The sequence below is a fragment of the Bombyx mandarina genome, chromosome 24 (assembly GCF_030267445.1).
Source record: "Bombyx mandarina strain Sakado chromosome 24, ASM3026744v2".
Classification (NCBI taxonomy): Eukaryota; Metazoa; Arthropoda; class Insecta; order Lepidoptera; family Bombycidae; genus Bombyx; species Bombyx mandarina.
In genome coordinates, this window is record NC_143230.1 from 833,384 (window position 1) to 849,982 (window position 16,599).

The 16,599-nt window shown below is 37.7% G+C and overlaps 1 protein-coding gene across 3 annotated transcripts in view; it reads right to left on the reverse strand.

Moving 5' to 3' along the window:
* The window catches only part of Cpr50Cb (Cuticular protein 50Cb), a 69,824-nt gene that overhangs the window by 11,034 nt on the left and 42,191 nt on the right, over nt 1-16,599 (reverse strand). For 2 of the 3 annotated variants that reach the window (XM_089738241.1, XM_089738242.1), the window contains exons 3-4: nt 9,041-9,178; nt 4,756-4,860 (exon numbers count right to left, since the gene is read on the reverse strand). In XM_089738241.1, coding sequence (XP_089594367.1) covers nt 4,756-4,860; nt 9,041-9,178 — 243 coding nt within the window. The remainder of the gene's footprint in view (nt 1-4,755; nt 4,861-9,040; nt 9,179-16,599) is intronic. The other variant, XM_089738243.1, reaches the window with a different exon arrangement.

Here is a 16,599-nt window from a genome sequence, read left to right on the forward strand (position 1 = left end):
ACGAAGTCTATGCCTTCCAGCACGACCGGGTCAGCACTAATATCCTGATCCATAAAAAGCTACGAAAGATGTAATGTTTTTTTTATTGATTTAAAGTATTTTCTATGCATAATTTAAAAAAAAAATATTTACATTCTGCACCCCTTCTCTGTATCTAAGTGTGGGAAATTTCATACTTCTCCGTCCGCGCAATTTTCGTAAAAAGGGTTACAAAGTTTCTTCACGTATTAATATATAGAATATATTTTAAATTATAGATAGAAAAATAAATATAAATATATTTTTTTAAATGGGTTCCGGTTCCGGCATCCGAACTGTCAACACCGTAGTGATAAGCTCCGAGTGAAATTAAGTGAAATAAAATAGCAAACGTAATTTCTGGTTGCTGGTATACGTTGATACAGTGCTGGGACCTCTTGGAAGTGACTAAAAACATACAGTGAAGTGCGATTACTGGAATCCATCGCGGATCTACAACCACAATATCAACTATTGGTTTAGAGGTTAGAAAACACGAAAACAACAAATCGTTCACTCAATGACACTTGTCGTGAACGTCAATTTAACTGACATATTAAGCAGTGTTGCTAACTGAGAAAAATATTTATACCATATTCTACTATTCCGTCTCGTTACACGTAGATAACAAACTATAAGATGGAAGGTCAATTTCAAATATTATTTGAAAAAATGAAAATGGAAATGCAAAGTCAAAATGCTGAATTGAAGGACTCTATAACAAATAGTATTATGGAAAAGATGGATGAGAAACTAATCCCTATTATTGAAGAAAATAAGAACTTGAAAACTAAATTAGAAAAACTGGAAAAAGAAATAGATTATCTTAAGAGGTCTGAGAAAAACAATAATATCATAGTATTCGGCTTAGAAGAAAACGAAAAATCCTCTTATGAACTATTACAAAATCTCAAAGAAACCTTCAACCAAGATCTGAATATTAAAATAGAAGAATACGATATCAACAAAGTTTATCGCTTAGGAAAAAGAAAGAGAGAGAGCAACAAACCGAGACCGGTACTATGTTCGTTTATAAGCAACTGGAAAAAGACGGAAATTATCAAAAGTAAAAAGAACCTAAAAACTATATACATTGCGGAGGACTACTCGAAGGATGTGTTAGAAAAAAGAAAAGAGCTGCAAGCCAAGTTAACTGAAGAGAGACAAAAAGGCAATATAGCATACCTGAAATATGATAAATTGATTGTTAAAGAGAACAACTACAGCCAAGAGAAAAGGAAAAGGGAAATATCCGCTTCACCTTCTTCAGATAATAATCAATCAAAAAAGCAACAAACCGTAAACACAATGAGGACAAACAGGACAAATGCTTTTGATTTAATGCGATATAGATCCAGCTCCCTTTCGAACATGCCTAATACTAATAAAAACCAATAGCAACTAAAGAACGGCAAACGGAAACCAAAACCAACCAAAGAAACTGTCAATAAAGAAACAAAAAAGGAACGAACTCCCCCAAGCCGACTGGTCCTCGAGGGGGAAAGCGACCACAACCCTCCAACATCTAAAGACAACAATCACCGAAAACCAGTAGTTTACATAGCATCCCTCAATGTACTCACCTTGGGAAAAGAAGAAAATCTTACGGAACTGATATATGCGCTAAAATCTATCAAATGGGACATAATTGGTTTGAGCGAAGTGAGAAGAATGGGCGAAAGTATTACTTGTCATCCAGACTATTTACTATACCAAATAGGGGAGACGCAAGGCCAATATGGGGTAGGATTTATTATTAAACAACATTTAAAACAATATGTGGAAGAATTCATAGGAATCTCAGAACGCAGAGCGATTATGAATTTGAAACTACCAGGATATAAAAAAGCGTGGTCCATTGTACAAATATATTCACCTACAGAGCAATCAAATTTGGAAACGATAAATAACTTCTACCATATTTTAAACGAAGCCATTCAAGAGCATACGCACAAAAACCTTATAGTCATGGGCGACTTCAATGGCCAAATTGGAGCAAGACGCCTAGGAGAAAACGCAATACTAGGACAATTTTCATATAGTAACAAGACCAGAAGCAGAAATGGGGAAAAAATTACAAACTTCGCGCTAGAAAACAAATTAACAATCTTAAATACTATGTTCAAGAAGAACCGAAAGAGCATGTGGATCTCGCCGGATGGTAAAACAAAAAATGAAATTGATTTTATTATGACCAACAGAAACAGCTACTTCACAAACTTTACCGTCATTAAAAGATTTAACTTCAACACCAACCATAGGCTACTTAGAACTGAGCTCAAAATAAAACAACCAAAGAAGACTAGACCAAGACAAGACTCAGGAAACATAAAACTCGAAGAACAACACTTAGAGCAAATAACAACAGCTCTAAGAGCTGAACTTAGAGACTTCAAAGAGAATACTAAGGAACTAGACACCAAAGATAAATACAATTATATAGAGAATATTATTAAAACCCAAACTAAACTTATAACAGATAGGAAAATTGATGCAAAAGAAAAACTATCAACAGCCACTATAAAACTCCTAGAAGAAAGAAATCACCTTACTAATGAAAGAAGTACCCAAAACAGAAGACAGAAATTAGCCAAAATCAGCAAAGATATCAATGAAAGTATCAGAAAGGATAAAAAACAACGAAGGTTGCGAACAATCGAAAATTACATACGAAAAACCGGTGGAACTAAAAAAGCACTCAAAGAATTGACCGGCACGAAGAACTGGATCGTAAAAATGAAAGATAACCGAGGAAAATTCGATTATCACAGAATTGACATATTAAAAACAGCTACGTCATATTACAAAAATCTTTACCGAAACAACACTACGCAAGCTGAAATCAGTCTAGTGGAAACCTCGAACACCCCCAGTATTCTCCAAGCTGAAGTCAGTAAGGCTATCGATACCCAAAAGAGTGAGAAAGCACCCGGGCCTGACGGCATGAAATCTTAAGAAATAGCAAAGAGATACTGCTACCTGTCCTCACAGATATATTCAATGATATAATGAATACTGAAACCATCCCCCAGCAATGGACCGAGTCTCTCATCATCCTACTGTATAAGAAAGGTGATAAATATGACATAGGAAATTATCGCCCTATAAGTCTTATGTCCAATGTATATAAGATTTTTGCTAAGATCATCTTAAAACGGATCGAAAGAACCCTAGACGAAAACCAACCTATAGAGCAAGCAGGATTCCGCAAAGATTACTCAGTGATTGACCACATTTACGTAGTGCGTCAAATTTTGGAGAAATACAACGAGTACCAACTCACATACTACATCGCATTCATCGATTATAGTAAAGCATTCGATTCTCTACATCATGACAAAATATGGGAGGCGTTATTAGAACAAGGAATTGAGCACAAGTACATTCGATTGATAAGAAATATATATAGCTGCAGCAGAGCAAGACTCCAACTAGAAAAGAAAAGTACTCCTTTCAGAGTAGAAAAAGGCGTAAGGCAGGGAGACCCTCTATCTCCGAAATTATTCTCCGCAGTATTAGAATCAATCTTCCGAAGACTAAATTGGGAACATCTTGGAATTAATATAGACGGCCAACTGTTATCACACTTAAGATTTGCTGATGACATAGTGTTAATGGCCAAAACAGCAGAAGAGTTAACCAGAATGATAAAAGAACTTGCGAAAGAAAGTGAGAGAGTAGGGCTGGCAATGAATCCGGAAAAAACTAGGGTGATGACAAACGGGTACAAACATACTATAGATCTAGGAAACACCGAAATCAACTATACAGACGAGTACGTATATCTAGGGCAGCTCATAACTCAAAAAGATCCTATGCAGAAGGAAGTGGACAGAAGAATTACAAATGGCTGGAAGACATACTGGAGTCTAAGAGAGGCTATGAAAGATAAAAAGCTCCATATAAACCTAAAAAGCAAACTTTTTAACACCTGCGTACTACCTGTCCTTACATACGGGTGTCAGTCATGGTCCTTAAATCAGGTCACCTCAAACAAACTAGCAACTTGCCAGTATGCAATGGAAAGGAGTATGCTAAACATTAAAAAGTCCGACAGAGTAAAAAAAACCGTCATTAGAATCAAAACAAAAACTACCGATATAATAAGCAAAATCAAAAGACTCAAATGGCGATGGGCTGGTCACCTGGTAAGAGGACACGACAAATGGAGCAAAAGGGTGACATGGTGGTACCCAAGGGAAGGCAAAAGAAAAAGAGGCCGACCACAGAAAAGGTGGGACGATGACGTTAGACAAGTGGCAGGAGTCACATGGAACAGAGTGGCTCAAGAAAGAAAGGAATGGAAAAGGTTGGAGGAGGCCTTTGCCGACTGGCAAACAGATCTAGGAAAGATAACCAAACAACAAATATTAGTTTAAATTTATTCATATCTATTAAGTTTTAGTTTTTAATGCTAGATTTTACATAAGTTTAAAAATTCATTGTACTAAGAGATCTGAATAAAAGGCTATATTATTATTATTATTATTATTATATTTTTTTAAATACTTCATTAAAATATTGGACGCTACTCGTTGCTAACGCTCGCGCTGGCCTGTAACAGGCCTGTAGTGCCACGCATTCACTCTCGCTCTGTCTCTTTCTATTCTCCCTCCCCAGGAGCGTTAAACGTTTAACGCAACCTTGTTGGAAGTCGTATAAGAATTTTTAATTAAAAAAAAAGGGCTACCCAGCTAAAAAAAGCTACCTAGTTCTACCCATCCCAAATCCACGTACCTCTTGGTTAGGCTGCTGTGGGGGTACGTATGTGGGTCGCTGCTGGGGAGGGCGGTACGAGCTGGGAGTGGGCTGCGCTGGCCGGTACGGACCCGGGGCTGGCTGCTGAAATTAATAAAGAACATCGACGTGAATATTGATTTCTTTTTCTATGATGGTTTTTGAACATGCTCACTGATTCAGAATCGCTTTAAGGTTCTTTGTGCGAGTTTGAGCTTAAAATTTCAGTGATGGATCAATGATATAACAGGAAGCTGTGTGGTGAATAGTAGTTTCGATAGGCAGCGGCTTGGCTCTGTCCCTGGCATTGCTGAAGTCCATGGGCGACGGTAACCACTCACCATAAGGTGGGCCGTGTGCTCGTCTGCCTACGAGGGGAATAAAAAAAAAGTACGGTCTAGAATTTCTCCAGCTCATCTCGTTCCGTTCGTGTCGTAAAAGGCGACCAAGAGATTCAGAACTGTGGAACTCCCGAGTAGGTACTATCTTGTACGCAATCATACGTTTTTAAGGACGAGACAGTCGCTATACGATATAATTGAGGCTCCGACCTCATGTCTCAAGGTGGCGGTTGCGATATTTGTGAGCTCCGGTAATCACTTAGCACCTGGCGAGTGGAATGAGCTCTCGTCATTAACCCACCTTCACAAAAACCATACTTCGATAAGACATTATTAGATGTTAAGATGCGTGCGGAAATTGTTTTCGCACTAACAGAATCTCGCATTATTTGGTCACTTTACTCTGGTAGTTTTAAGAGCTATAATAGACAGAGAGGCTCACATTAACCTGGTATTAAGTAGCCATCAGAGCGCATTGAGACCATAAATAGACGGAAATAAGGAGCGTTCACTGTCCACGTCCAACTTTTATTTCTTCCTACCTAACTACTTGTACCCTCAAGGGAATATCCTGGCTTCACACTGCCCTAGTGAAAAACTGAGTCGGTTGTGTCTGTGGGTAGCATTCAACTCTTTCATTCGAAGAGTTCGACGAGAAAGTTGATCGGTGCTTGGAATGTCTAAAAGCACTGTGAGCGCGGTCAAGCACGGAATTCCAAGGATCCGAAATGAGTTCCAAGGAACCAAAAGCTTATGGTGATGGCTGCTGTGGGCTGCCCGGGCGTTCTGATTGGTTATGTAATGAGAGGCGATAAGAGGGCTGGTAAACTCAAACTCACACTACTCAAACGTTGACTATGAAGTTTTCCATACCGGTTTTCAATGATTCAGAAAAAGATAGAAGGTAGCTTGGTTTTTTGGTTTTCTAAAATAAAGCGAGTGAAGCCGCGTCTAATATAAGCTCAAGGCCCGCCTGTTCTTAAGCTGATGAAAAGGCCTGTTTAATGTCTCTCTTTTTTCACTATCAAGTCGCTAGTATGTGAGGTAGGTGAACTCCCGGGTTCAACCTGAGAAGATTTGCTAACACTAGCCCTAGCTAGAGCAGTGCTTCGCAGAATCTACCACCGGAATCGCGACCCACTTAGAAGATCCGGCAAGAAACTCAGTGGCCTGGCAACGTCTCATTTAAAAGTGAAGCACCATACACAGAGGTCTATATTGAAACATTTCGTAACAAAATGACATTTCAACTGGATACGATTTGCCGAGGTCACAGTTCATTGTAACACGTACCAGATCTGACATTTTAACGTTGTAATTCACACGAACCGCTCGGCTTGTGCTAACAACGTAATGACAAGGGGTAATCTATTTTCACCTATGAGTACAACTGAATTTAAAAAAAACGTCATAAGAAGTCATAAGTTATTGTGCCCTTAAGGATAACACGTCCACTGTATTCGTATCTAGCGATGCACCGGTGTTCGAATCCCGCAGGCGGGTACCGATTTTTCTAGTGAAATACGTACTTAACAAATATTCACGATTGACTTCCATAATGAAGGAATAACATTGTGTGATAAAAAACAAACCCGCAAAATTATAATTTGCGTAATTACTGGTGGTAGGAACTCTTCTGAGGCCGCGCGAGTAGGTACCATCACCCTGCCTATTTCTGCCGTGAAGCAGTAATGCGTTTCGGCTTGAAGAGTGGGGCAGCCGTTGTAACTATACTGACACCTTAGAACTTTTCAAGGTGGATGACGCATTTACTTTGTAAATGTCTATGAGCTCCAGTAACCACTTAACACCAGGTGGCCTGTGAGCTCGTCCACCCATCTAAGCAATAAAAACAAAAAGTTTAACTATATCTCTATCTCTCATTCAGCTCGTGTCCACCCAATACTGAGTGTAGCACTCCTAAAATTCTGTGCCTTGAGGTTATTGCCTTAAAATGCTACTAGGTCGTAACTTGTCAAAACCGATAAAACATTAATACAGTGTTTATAATATTTCAAATTCAAAGTATTTTATCAATTACAATTTAGGATTAGTGACATTTCAACACGGTCGCATTATTTCCGTGTCCTTAGTGCGATTGTTTTAACGTTCTCGATAGCGTCAAAGTTAACTAAAATTTGTATGGAGTTGGAACAGCGCCCCTAGCGGCAAACGAAGGGAAGCTCTCTTCTTTTTCCAATTCCATAGACATTTGAGTTAAGTCTTACGCGATCGAGAAGTAAAAAAATTCGCTCCAAGCACACTGTTGCATGTCGAATCGCCAACATTGATTTAGAGGTTTTTTTTTTATTGCCCTTGCAGGCAGACGATCATACGGCCTACCTGATGGTGAGTGGTTACCGTCCCCCATGGACTTCAGCAATACCAGGGGCAGAGCCAAGCCGCTGCCTACCGCTTAATACTCTCCACAAGCCTCGTTTGAAGAAGGATTTTTTTTTTAATTATAATAAATAAATATTTACTAACAATCACGCCACGTTAACTGGTCCCGTGATAAGTTCGTAAAGAACTTGTGTTACAGGTACCAGATAACTGAAATAAATGTAAGATTTTTATTATACACATACATATATTTAATATACATCCATAACCCTGGAAAAGACATTTATATTTATCATACGAATATCTTCCATTGGCGGGATTCGAACCCGCGACCTCCTTGTGTAGTGACCATGTCACTTACCACTACACCAGACGGTCGTCAAAATTGAAAAAGGAATTTGAATTTCACGCGCATCCCGTGGGTTTTGTACCACGCTTTATTACTTTACCGTGTAATTATTAATTATCAAAACACCACGAAACTCAACGCTATGGCCGCGACATTTAAATCGAAATTTGTGTTTGAATCTTTAGATCGAAATTACAACATCGACATACGTTTTCGTTTTATTGTATTCAGTTAATTAATACTCCGTAAGGGCAACGATTTTATGTTGTCTTTAATGTTTTTATGTCTTTCAATTACATTTTAAAGTGTATTAAACGGATAGTTTACGTTTTATAGACGTTTTGTGAATCATCGAGCTGTTTTGTAAGCGCTTTAAGCTTTCGAGGTTAACTAAATTATAAAATACTAGCTGTACCCGTCCGCTTCGCTGGGCATTTGAAATTAACATTATTATTTCTCACCCCCACAAAGATTCTCATCATTAACGCCCCCGCAACTGGTGTAGGGAGGCCAGCACTCATATAAATATTAGCCTATCCATTAAGTACATGTATTTTCTACATGTATACCAAGTTTCAAGTCAATCGGATGCATGGTTCAATAGTTATAACGGAACATCCGTAAAAACCACTGTAGATTTATATATTAGTATAGGTATAGGTACTCTTTTTTTTTGCGTATGCGTGCCACGAATTTTTTTGTTTTTTAAGAAAAAATCCTGATATTTAAAATGGCTGCGATAGAATGTCAATAGTGAATTATAGTTTTAGTAAGGAGTTTTTAATTTATAATACTTATGGTTTTGAAGAAAGATAATTGTTTGTAGATAATATACGAGAAGAGCTACAGATGACTATGTGTTAGTTATTTGTTATTTTTTTATTTTTATTTTTAATTCTTAGATGGGGGACGACCTCATAGCTCACCTAGTGTTAAGTGGTTACCGGAGCGCATAGACATCTACAACGTAAATGCGCCACCCAGCTTGAGATATGAGTTCTAAGGTCTCAGTATAGTTACAAAGGCTGCATCCTTCAAACCGAAACGCATTACTGCTTCACGGCAGATATAGGCAGGGCGGTGATACCTACCCGTGTGGATTCGCAAGAGGATCTACCGCCAGTAAAAGTAAGTCAGTAAGTTAATTCATAAAGTTTTGTAGGAATCTCGGATAAATGTAGATTGGATCTCCGAACGTCTGCTTGTGAACGAAAAGAGCTTAGGATCCGTCATATAAACATAGAAATTTTACCTGATTTCCGTTGTTATTAGTAGGGAAAGGTATTGAAGGTTTTTCGTAATTGTAGCCGGTGTTTGGAGGGAGGTATTCATTGCTTTGTGCAGTTGCCATGGCAACCAGACAAGCAGCCACCAAACTGCACAGCCACATCTGTCGAGAAGAGATAACAACAATTAATTTCCTGTTGCATATTTTTGCATACGCACAACTATTTTACACACAGCCTAAGAAATCAAGCCTGAATCCTGCATACGATATTATTGGGTAATTTATTTCACTGTGTTACATTTGAATTCCATATTCTTTTGTTTGCAAAACATCTCGTTAACAGTCGCCTCATTATTCTGTGTTAAATGAATAGACCGACAACCATACTGACAGATAGCACGACGGTAAGACAGCATCAAATTTTTTTTGCATACAATACGTTTTATGGGAAATAATTTATCGATGTACCGTTAGCGTGAAACTGTAGTTTTTAATACATTTATTAAATTTGAATTGAATTGGAAAATGTTTGTGCTTAGTGTGTTCCTAGAGAAACGGTTTTAACCCGCTGATTTTCTCGCCAGATCTTCTCAGTGGATCGCGATTCCGATCCGCTGGTAGATTTTTTTTAGATGGGTGTACCAGCTCACAGCCCACCTGTGTTAAGTTGTTACTCGAGCCCATAGACATCTACAACGTAAATGCCGCCACCCACCTTGAGATATGAGTTCTAAGGTCTACCACCAGAAAAAATCGGGGAAATACTGCTCTTGCTAGGGCTAGCGTTATCATTTCTCTCAGAGCCCGTGAGCTCACCAACCGCTCCGCGAGAAGTTGGAATAGCCCCGTAGGCCTTTTTAGGGAATTTTCGTCGGGTGTAAGAGTGCAGGGGAGTCGTTGAGTGGGTGGGCCCTAAAATTCCTAGGGCCCGCGGTCTGCTCTCAACACCTGCAGATCGTTGAGTCCCACATACCCCGCGCGCCCCCTAGGCGCGGGGACCTCGTAGGAGGTTCTGCCACGGGCCAAAAAAAAGTCCCGTAGGCTACCAACGATTATGTAGGGAAAGAAACAACGATTATTTAAGTTGTTAAGTTGTAACACAGTAAAAACGGTCTCAACGGTCGCAATCATTAAAAAAAGAGGAACCTAGTTTTAACATTTTCGTTATAACCGTAATCGGAATAAATTATTCGAAATAATCCCACAAAATAACTGAAGTGTTAATGTTAATGAATGTGTCGTTTTTGCAAACCGTACCGCATTCTAAGTTACGACACGAGAACAATGCGATAGAGCAAGGACAACGATCGCATGAGCACTCGTAGCTCGCAACGGCTCCAAAACAATATTATTTTGTTTCAAGAGTTAGGTATTTCGCTCCAAGCAACTTGTCATTTTGCAAAACGAAATAGGTAGCTTAATCAAACTAATTTTACAGTTCAATCATGCCTTTTTTAAATGGTCACATTATTTCCGACGTTTTCAATACTTTACATATTCACGGTTTTTTTTTTTTTTAATTCCTACCTATCCTAATAACCTCGAGGGGTTATTCTAGATTCACCGAGCTAGTAGGTGAGCTCACGGGGCTCAAACCTGATGACGTTTCTAAAACGAACCCTAGCACTAGCAAGAGCCGTGCTTCGCAGAATCTACTACCGGATCGGAAACGCGACTCACTGAGAAGATCCGGCGAGAAACTTAGTGGGCTGTGTCTGTGGGTTAATTTACTCGCCGAGCCCTTCGTCGCAAGCGACGGGTTCGATGAGAACGATGACCGGTGCTTGGGTTACCTAAAAGGTAAAACCTAACCTTCAACACAAAATTTAAAACAGTTACTTTTTTTTTGTGAGACACTTGAATGTGTGCTTGCGAAACAAATGATTACCATCTACCACTGTTAGAGCATTCCCAAGCTAATCTCACCATCGGCCGGACAGTTATTTTGTAAGCACTATGAGAAGCGGCTGTGTCAGTTTCGTTAATTTCTAGTCAAATTAAAAAAAAAAACGTTACCCAACCGACCGGACCTTCATGAGCTGATAGAACTAAACTAAAATAATCCCAGTCCCAGTTTTTTACTGGTGGCAGGACCTCTTGTGAGTCCGTGCGGGTGGGTACCACCACCCTGCCTATTTCTGCCGTGAAGCAGTAATGCGTTTCGGTTTGAAGGGTGGGGCAGCCGTTGTAACTATACTTGAGACTTTAGAACTTATATCTCAAGGTGGGTGGCGCATTTACGTTGTAGATGTCTATGGGCTCCAGTAACCACTTAACACCAAGTGGGCTGTGAGCTCGTCCACCCAATTAAGCAATAAAAAAAAAAACTCTATGGGAAACGGAGAATTATATTAAGCGCCCAGACAGAGAGCAAACAAATTTGTTAATGACAGGAACGCTTACACGATGTGCGAGTCGAACCTACGAACTTCGGCCCTGCCATTATGGGCACTGATTACAGCTTTTTTTTATTGCCAGAGCATGCCACCCACCTGATGGTGAATGGTTATTGTCGCCCATGGACTTTAGCAATGCCTGGGGCAGAGCCAAGCCGCTGCCTACCGTTAAAGCCGGTGCCTATAGCTCAATCGAGTCAGTCAATGATAATCAAAAAACGTATCGGTTAGCGCATATATTTGTGGTAAAAGCCATAGTCTACCGAAGGAGATAACATGATTCTAATTCTCGCCAAAGACAGTGGATAGAGAGCCATACCCAATTGGTTTGAATTGTGAAGATATTTTAGTAAAAAACTATCAACTAGAATAGAGGATTTTTTGGCCAAGATCAAGTCATCGAAGTTGTAATGACCACGTGGACTCAAATAGTTTTTTTTTTCCTTTGTAACTGTCTCTATTGTTACAAAATTACTTCTGAACAAAAAGGTCCCCTAAATTTAAGTCTAAATACAGTAAATTGCGTAAAAGAAAAACAATTTATTCCACGTGAAACGTTTTAAGCCGTGAGAGATCCTGCCCCATTATTGCGTGCGCTTTGGCGACGCAACGTGACTAGATTTAACGTTGCATTTCCTGCTTTCCAAACGATTACATTTTGTTTTACGATTAATCTAAACATTTAGCTGTTACTAGTGGTCTCGCGGTAGTCGAAATTCGACTATAATTAATTGAAATTGTAAGTTTGTACACTAATAAGATTGTATTTTATACTTCTATAATCACACATTTCGCTAAGACTAGGTACACTATAGAAAAATATTAATAAAGACAAACAATATTTAATCTATTCTCAATTGACCACAGACGTCAAGAACAAAAGTTTGACAATAAATAAATAGTATGCATGCGTGTGTGCGTCAAATACATGGTAGTGTATGTAATGTTTTTTTTTATTGATTTAATGTATTTTTTAGGCATTATTTAAAAAAATATTAACATTCTGCACTCTTTCTCTATATCCTCTATAAGTGTGGGAAATTTCATAGTGCTCCGTCCGCGCAATGTTTGTAAAAAGGTATACAAAGTTTTTCCTTCACGTATTAATATATAGATTTTTAAGTCGCGTTGTTACCGTCGCGTCGTACGGGCCATTAACTCTTCATTACTTTAACTCCTTTTTTTTTAAGGCATTTATACATGTTTCGTTTTATAGAACACAAGCGGCACACTCCGGCTTCGCTCGGGTCTTTAACAAAAATTTCAACGATGTGAAAACCGCGAGTCAGTAAATCATTAATATCCTTATAAATAATATAATCAAAGTTGAAGTTAAACAATTTAGCAACAAGTTGACCACATGAGATCAAAATATATGATTACGCAATGCCGACATACTTTCCACAACATAATAACATATAGCAAGTTACGAAATATCCCAAACAGAAATGGATGCAAGTGGATGAAATACACCTCTCAATTTGACAGCCAAATTGCAGATCGCAAAATGGCTACCCTAATAGTGTTGTAATCTATACTAATATTATAAAGAGGAAAGATTTGTTTGTTTGTTTGTATTGAATAGGCTCCGAAACTACTGAACCGATTTGAAAAATTCTTTCACTGTTTGGAAGGTACACTATTCCCAAGTGACATAGGCTATAATATTTTTTTTTTTAAATTAGGGGTCCTTACTAAAACTCCAACAATGTAATGCAAGGTGTAAAAAAATACCTAAAATATTCTTTATATCGCGTGCGCTGCGAAATCTATTGATGATAGAATAAAATAATGTACTACGACTTTGTAGAAAACATTATTATTTACAAAAAGTGTCGCGACAGCATATATCTAACTATTATAGTTATACCGTAATAAGTGTTCTTTTATTAAAAAAAATAAAACAACGTCAAATATCGTTGAAATTTTTGTTAAAGATCTGAGCGGAGCCGGAGCGGGCTGCTATATTTTATAAAAATGTTATCATAGGTTAGCAGTATTCAGCTTGCTGTTTTGTGACATAATAAGTTATTAAGTGTTTTCTTTAAAAAAAATTAATATGTACATTCGTACAATGACTTAAATGACAGCGAAGGAATATCATTGTTGAATCAACCCCGACAATGAAATCAAAATCACTGTTGTAAAGCATAAAAGCTTGACAGTGATATTATCACTCATACAACTAGATTAGCGTTAGACTTCGGCTCATCTTGGGTGGCGAATGCGAATCTTCACTCATAATGTGGGATGCACCCCAGCCAGGTGGGGCGATAATAAATGAAATGTGATATTGATTATGATAATTATGAGGAATGACGTGCTTGTCAGCCTCATGCGTCATGAAGGTAGTAAAATTTAAGAGTAATGGATTTTACGATACTGAAGTAATGTACTCTCTTTCAGTTGAGATATTTAAATCTGTTTAATTTTGTTTTCATGTGTCTAATTATAAATTCGTTTTTAACTCCAGCTTCTATATATGCAAATATGAAATATGGTTAGTAAACAAGGTAATTATGTACGAAGTAATTGATGTCCATTTGTTACGAAACGCTAATGGCGTCAAATTTTGGCAGCCAATGTTTTGACAGTTTGAACTTTTAAAAACGCACGTGCGTTGACCAAGAAATCGTTGTCGTAAAGCCTATAATTATAAAGTCGTTAAGATGATTTCTCACGGTTTGCTTTATTTCTTTTAGGATAAAACACGACCTTCTAATGCAATTTATCGTGATTTTTTTTAAATTGTTCCATATTATTTTTATATTATACCCGCTCAAAACTGTGAATGTATTTAAAGTACTGTGTAATTATTAAGTTAACGCATTTAACTTCATTAGAAGATAGATGTTGCAATTTTGGCGGCGTTTCGACTCCTTTTAACACGAATTTTTTTGAGACTTGTGTTTGAAATCTTATAATGCATGTGTGACTCGTAAAGGCCTAACAAAACCTCAAAATTGGAATTATTGTTGATTGACGCAAAGGTTTCTGCGCCTTCATGCATTCCTGGTTTAATGGTAGGATAGTCGTTCTTCCCTGCATACACGTCTTAAATAAGGACAGACTAAGCGCTAAATATGAAATTACCCGTTTTATTGATTTGAGAAATCAACCAAGGTATGTTAGTGCAACCAGGCATACGTACTATAAATACAACTATCAATAATGACATTTCGTGGGAATTAGGCATTCGTTTCTTGCATTTTTATTTACTTTACATTATTGTTATTTATAAGGTTTTGTGTGTTTACTTATTTGTTTATATTTAGACGATTTAAACACGTTATTAAAACTACTTTTACGATTTTATTTCGAATATTTTAATGTGATCGGGTCGATATTTGAGTATTGTACTAAACACAGACTATATGCATTTAAAAAAAAAAGTCTTTATAATGACAATAAAGAACGCGAGATAAAACTGTTAAACTTATTATTAGTTATGTCTACGTCTCGTGACACAAAGGATTTAAAAACATTAAGCAGAATAAAACCACTCATATTTTTTTGGCGGCATAATCCTTCGTTTCAGAATTGTGCCAACTTTTAAGCTAATAAGAGTTTTCTTTATTGATATATTAAGCAGATGAGCATATGGCCAACCTAATATAAGTAGCCAGTGTCGATCATAGCTCAAGTTGTTACTGCAAAGTTTGTAACTCATGTTTGGTATTGCTAATCAATATGTTGTAATGTCTAGGTTAGCTAGTTTAGACATTGAGCGTTTCTACACATCTTCTAAAGTTAAGAAACAGGGTGCGTGTACTTATGTACGCGCGTAAGAAGTTATACTTTATTTTTATTAAATTTATTTCTTTTTTTTTAATATTAAATAATTAATAATAAATATTTAACGTTAATAATTTAATAATATTTAGTATGAATTATATTAATTATTAATTTTGTCATGAATGCTAATAACACTTTTTTTTACGAGTGTACATGCGCGAAAGTTCAACTGCAGCTATATTCAGGCTCGCCAAGTTACGTCGGTCGTATTGTAATGAGCGATTTAGTGGACAACTTCATTCTGTTAATTTTGTGTCACGGTGCGCGCGCATCGTAAAATTTCACTCTCATCAATTTTTCATAACGCGCCTAAAGAAGTATAGCTTCAAAAACAGGAGTTTCACCTTTACACTTTAGATAAATTCTCGAGCGCCGACAATGCTTTAAGAAATCCTGAGTCATGTACAACAATGATGTATTTAGGAAATGAAACGGACACAGCCGGAAGCTGGGCCCGAAGCGATTCAGAGACGACAGCCTTGCAACAGCAACATTCAAGATCAGACACGTAATACACACGAATCTCTAATCTATCTATCTATCTGTATACAGTCAAACCTGGATAAGCGAGAACTGGATAAGTGAGAAAACTCTATAAGTGAGAGTAATAGCCAGGACCCGTCATTTTAAGCTCCCAAAACCTCTATTAGAGAGAAACAGAAACCTCTGTAAGAGAGAGTCGTTTTTCCCTCATGGACCTCCGTAAGTGAGACTGCTAGTTATCTATACCTCTATAAGCGACAGTCGAGCTTTATTTAATTATATTGATATTATTTAGGAGGAACAAATGAAAAAACAAATTACAAATTTAACATCTACTATTTTATGACTCATTCTTAACTTTTGTGGAACTTCCTTCTATTTGTTTTTAAATTGTTTTCTCGTCAATATTGATCCTATTCTATTTCGTGGAACTAAATAACGTTGTTATTTTATCGCATTCTTTCCGAATGGACACGTGTGCCTCTGTACCGTCCTGTTTGCCGGACTTACTTAGTTTATCGTTAATCAATTGCGAAGGAAAGTTCTGGTCTGCATCATGTTAAAACGGAAAATTAAAGTACTGTCATTAAGTGAATAGTGAATGCGTTTGAATCCGGAAAATCGCGAAATGAAATTCAGAGGGAGCATTAGTGAGAAACTCGGGTTAGTGAGAAACCTCTATAAGCGAGAATGAGATTGTGCTCCCTTGAACTCTCGCTTATCCAGGTTTGACTGTATATAAAAATGAATTGTTGTTCGTTAGTCTCGTGCCCACTGAGTTTCTCGCCGGATCTTCTCAGTGGGTCGCGTTTCCGATCCGGTGGTAGATTCTGCGAATCACGGCTCTTGCTAGGGTTCGTGTTACCAACTTCGTCAGGTTTGAGTCCCGCGAGCTCACCTACTAGTTAA